The 5000-nt window shown below is 34.8% G+C and overlaps 1 protein-coding gene across 5 annotated transcripts in view; it reads right to left on the bottom strand.

Moving 5' to 3' along the window:
• LOC122247117 (uncharacterized) overlaps positions 1-5000 on the bottom strand; it is a 53430-nt gene that overhangs the window by 38204 nt on the left and 10226 nt on the right. For 3 of the 5 annotated variants that reach the window (XM_086547692.1, XM_086547685.1, XM_086547674.1), the window contains exons 3-4: positions 3913-3954; positions 913-1147 (exon numbers count right to left, since the gene is read on the bottom strand). In XM_086547692.1, coding sequence (XP_086403818.1) covers positions 913-1147; positions 3913-3954 — 277 coding nt within the window. The remainder of the gene's footprint in view (positions 1-912; positions 1148-3912; positions 3955-5000) is intronic. The other 2 variants (XM_086547678.1, XM_086547683.1) reach the window with 2 other exon arrangements.

Raw genomic sequence — 5000 nt, 5'->3', positions numbered from 1 at the left:
CTTACACTTTACACAAAAAAAGATGAGGATCTTCTAGTCACTGTTGAATATATAAAACTCCTAAAAAGACTCAGGTGATATTAAACAAGTATAATATACCTTAATCATTCATTTTTGTTGCTATGCTTCTCTCTCTAAAATAATGGAGACGCGTATTGTCATATACTATTTTATGACTGAACAAATTGGAAAATAAGAATTTCACATGTTGAAGGGTATAAGCACTATCATCTATTGAGAGAATGATTTTTGAACAGCAAATGAAATACCTGAAAAAAAATTCTTACATCTAATAGCTGCCATCATCATCTCCCAATTTCCTATCAAATATTCTAATTCCAATAATGATGAACAATATAAGTATATCATATCTATTCAAAGATGAACTGTAAATAGCCCAGCTGATAAAAGTAAACAAGGATATCTTTATGTATTAACCCATTAACGACAGGGCTATTTTGGCTCTAAATGGTCGTAATGCCGGGATATTCCTAACGCATAAGCCTAACGCCTCGGGATTCTTGGCCACACTGACCGCAGCCGAGCGCTGTACACCCGATCACCCGGCGCGCCAGCCACAATTAAATATCTCGTCCCCGGCTTCTAGCCCTGGAACCACTAGACGTGGTATCTTGTCACCCATCGTTAACGGGTTAAAAATTGGACATTACTATATATATAGTACAGCTAGTATTGAAAATCAGAACTGTATTTCATTACAGAAAAATATAAAAAATATAAACATATTCTTCACAACCTACAGAATCATATCTGAACTTATCCTGGGTATTTACTTGTATCTTTTTTTTTCTCTCACTTTATTTTTCCAAGTTCCAGCATTCTGAAGAACCTCTTCAACCCTACATTATTTATCAAGTCAAAAATGCTAGTAAGCTTTAGAAGCAAGCGCACCTTTCCTATTGTTGACCGTCTTGCCTTGAACCAGATTTTGGTGCAGCGAGGAGTCAGAGCTCGAGCGGGAGAGCACTTCAGGAGGTGACAGCAGGGTGGTGTGGTAGTGGAGTCGAGTCGGGGTCACCACTTGTTGCGGATGGTGATGTTGCTGCATCTGTGGGGACACAGGTATCCGGTGTGGCATGCCCGGGTAGATTTCTTGCTGGAGGTTACTAAGGTCCTGCATTGCACCCTGGAACATGTGACAATAAAGTATGAAGATGATGCTTTAAATACTTAATTCATGTTTGTTAAGAGCAAAGATACATCTTGATATGTTTCTATATATGTTGCCTACTAATGGTTTGTAAATGAATTATGAAATGAAAAAATAAGAACAATGTATAATTTAAAAAATATTCAACTTAGAGCAAGAATAAAAAAGTTAACACAGTAACTAATAAAAAAGAAAGAAGCAAAAAAAACAAAAAAAAAACATTAACAAGATCTAGCATTTTGCAAAAATTTATTTCTATATTTGAAACAAAAGTTTTAGGAACACTTACCACTACCAATGTAACCCGGGTACATACATGTAATCAGCTACTCCCAGACAAGGAGGGCAAACAACTTTTGAACAATCATTCCTGACTATGAAACAACTACAATCTATGGCAATACAACAGCCTATGATCAACATTAGACTGTAAACCTAATAAAACATAGACATGCCAATAAACTACTTCAAGAAACTCTGCCTCAAAACACCTGTTAATCTTCATTTCTTAACAAATATAACTGTATATTACAAAAAAAAAAAAAAAAAAAAAAAAAACATGGGATCTAGTTGTGTTGGATTTCCATGAACAGCTATATAAAATAATATAGGCATGTAATCTAACCTTTTTCCTTTACAAACTCATTTTTTATATTTATCTATATGCAAAAAATGGGAAGAAACACTGAGGAAACAACAATATTAAACTATAAAAAATGAAACCACCAACTCCTATCACATAAAAGCAAAACTAAAAATCAAAGATCCAAAAACCTATCTTGAATCTCTGTCAACTGTTCAGTAGGATTAGCTCAGTAAAATAAAAGATGAACTATTTGATATAAAAATAGCAAAAAATGTCAGAATTCCATCTCATGATTCCATATCATGATATTCAAATTCAACATCATCTATTCCCTTTCATCAGGATAAAAATATAAATTACTTCAGATAATTACAAAGAATCAATAGAACACCAGGGCTACTATTCACAAAAGATCATTAAATCTTTTACGACAATATCTAACCCATTCACAATGGGGCTTATATTTGCCTAATGCTGCCGCCACTGGCTAGACAAGTGCGCACAGTGACCAAACATGAGATCTCTCCTGGCGCACTAACTGCACTGTGACTCTCAGATCCAACAGGCTGATAATAGGAAGTTTTTCTATTTGTTTACATTATTTTCACAAGTGAAGAAAAAAGTCTCTATACAAATGGAACTTCTATGAGTACATATATCCATAATGATGTAAAACGTATGTTTTGAGGGAGATATCGTGATGTGATAGGATGTCATCCGGCAGCAACAAAATATTCCCATGACGGGATATGTCGTCTGGTGCCAATGGGACTGTCTTTGACTCTAAGATTTTCCTTTAATATGTCTAAGGCTGTCCTTGCTAATTTTGTCTATAACAACATTACTATATAAAAAAATTAGTGCTATTAACTGAACTAACATTCATAGGAATATACCCCCGGAACTTTACGAGAACTATGTTCTAACCACGTGGTAGGACATCAACCAGCGCAAATGGGTTAAGCAGAAATTTTTAAAATCTTTAAATTCCCCCCTAAAATTCAAGGAAAGGGGTAAACAGATAAGTCAGGTTAGCCTACTAACTGACTCCTTTCTGACTAGGAGCTTGAAGAACCATCTATGTGTGGACAGTCCAATCCTTCAATGGGTTAAAATTCAGCCAAGTCATACACAAAAATTGGGTCAAAGACATTTTTGTGAGGTTTCACATTCAAAATTGCAGAGTCAAAGACTTTTTTTTGTCATAGACAATTCTCAGTTTATGAACTTTGGTGAATACCAGCCCAGCTCTGGCTCTTTTCCCGTCAGAATATCATAAATATTGTATGAGATACAAATTAATCTAACTGATGTTTCATTACGTTTAAAGTAGTTTTTTAAGACCATCTTTACATCTTTAGAAAAAACAATTTTAATTGAATGTGCAGGTCATCTAAAGTTACAAAATTACATGCAATTATTTTTTTATTAATACTACTCTTCATTAGTGAGCATCCAATATCTAAAATAATCAAGGCACCTAAATGAACTTAAATTGTAACTCATGGCAAAATCTACTATGCAAAATCAAGTAAAAAAAGAAAAGGAGAGGCTAATTCAACAGTAACTAATTGTGTAATTTTCAATATAACACCTAAATTGAAATCAAAATCTAAAAAATCAAAATAAATAATCTAAAACAAAAGACAAATAAGATATCAGTAACACAAGCCTGGTTGCATACAATAACTAATTAAAATCAACACCTATCAAATGTCAACATCTAAGTTCTGGAGCCTCTCCATGGTGAATCCAATTGTTGAGAGCATTAGTTGCAATTACTGGTGCAGTTTAAAACCCTTTACCAAGGCTACAGGCATAATGTGAAGAGACACGAGACATTGCAGGTACACATCGAGAGGTGATTGATCGCACAGGGGCGGATCCAGAACCGAGACTATAGTTTCCCTCAAAAGTGGAAACTACACGTATTAATCAAGAGTGGAAAGTTCAAGGGTCTCTGTTACAAAGAAATGGGTAGCAAATTAGCTTGCCCCCAGGAGGATCCGCCACTGCCACACGTTGGAGCAACAACACTGGAAGGTTAAGACAGCCAGGTAGCAGCATCTTGTCAAGGCTCCAATGTCAGTGCAAGAGGTCGTGATGAGTGTCCTACAATTGTTATGAAAAGTCTACAAAACAGCAGCAACTTTACCTGGAGTGGCCCCTGCTGGTAGAATTCTGGACCCCTACCCTGCTGTAAAGCAAGGAGTATTTTGTCATGAGAAAACTCATATCTGTACAAGATGGCTAGGAAAGTAAGGAATAGTTCACACAAGTAAAAGGAATAAAAGGGACTTTTACTCTTCACACCTGAATCTGAATGCATGACTTTAAGAAATATCTTATTTGGTATTATTCCTCTCCTTGTTTGAACTAATCTGTTGCTTAAAACCACAGAGCCATGGTCATCTAGGGAGCTTAACAAGCAACATAATTATAATTAACCTCACCCGTCATGTGGTCAAGAAAAGACTTGCATTACTGACTAAATACAATCTTTAAGTAAACTGCATAATATTGATAAAAAAAACTATTTATTGGGATCACCTAAGTCTAAAAATATCTTGTTTTACTCTGCAGTAATGACATCCTATATCAAACTCCCTTGACCACTTGTCAGGTTATAATTCAACAAAATAAAACACCATGATCGAAACTGCTCATGCCATCCAGTCAAAGGAACCTCTCCAACTGGAAATCTCCAATGTTTTTCTTAAAATCAATACTCTAATTAATTCCCGGCTAATGATCACATACTATGCAACCTTACCTAACACATTTTACTATAACTTTTGTTAAAAAGAGACTCTGGACTCTGAGGAGATCTACAGTCTGAGGCAAAAGGAAAAAGAACACAAAAACTAAAAATAAATATGCAGGGCAAAACTAGACCTGAGTATCTGAAGATATTTCATTCACATGTTTTATTCTTTAATAGGGTACAGCTATTAACACAGTAACAAAATGCACATTCTACTTTAAAGAGCATAAAATAACCAGCAAAAATGTAAATATAGATTCAAACACTTTTCAAAAAATGCATATAAATTCATTACCTATTCTATTTCATGAAACCATAGCATCAAACACTTTTCCAACTACTTCAGTTCAAATTATGAACAATGCCTCTGATACCTGCATCACAAACTACTTGGGAATCATTAATGCAATGCAACTCATTTGTAACAATGCAATATTCTCAAAGAAAAAGAATAATTATGAGTAATATAAGGTTACTGA

The sequence above is a fragment of the Penaeus japonicus genome, unplaced genomic scaffold (genome assembly GCF_977035675.1).
Source record: "Penaeus japonicus unplaced genomic scaffold, GWHDUDI00000001_assembly GWHDUDI00000002, whole genome shotgun sequence".
In the NCBI taxonomy this organism is placed as follows: domain Eukaryota; kingdom Metazoa; phylum Arthropoda; class Malacostraca; order Decapoda; family Penaeidae; genus Penaeus; species Penaeus japonicus.
Note: the sequence above shows the minus strand (reverse complement) of the source record. Positions and strands in the feature narration are given on the sequence as shown.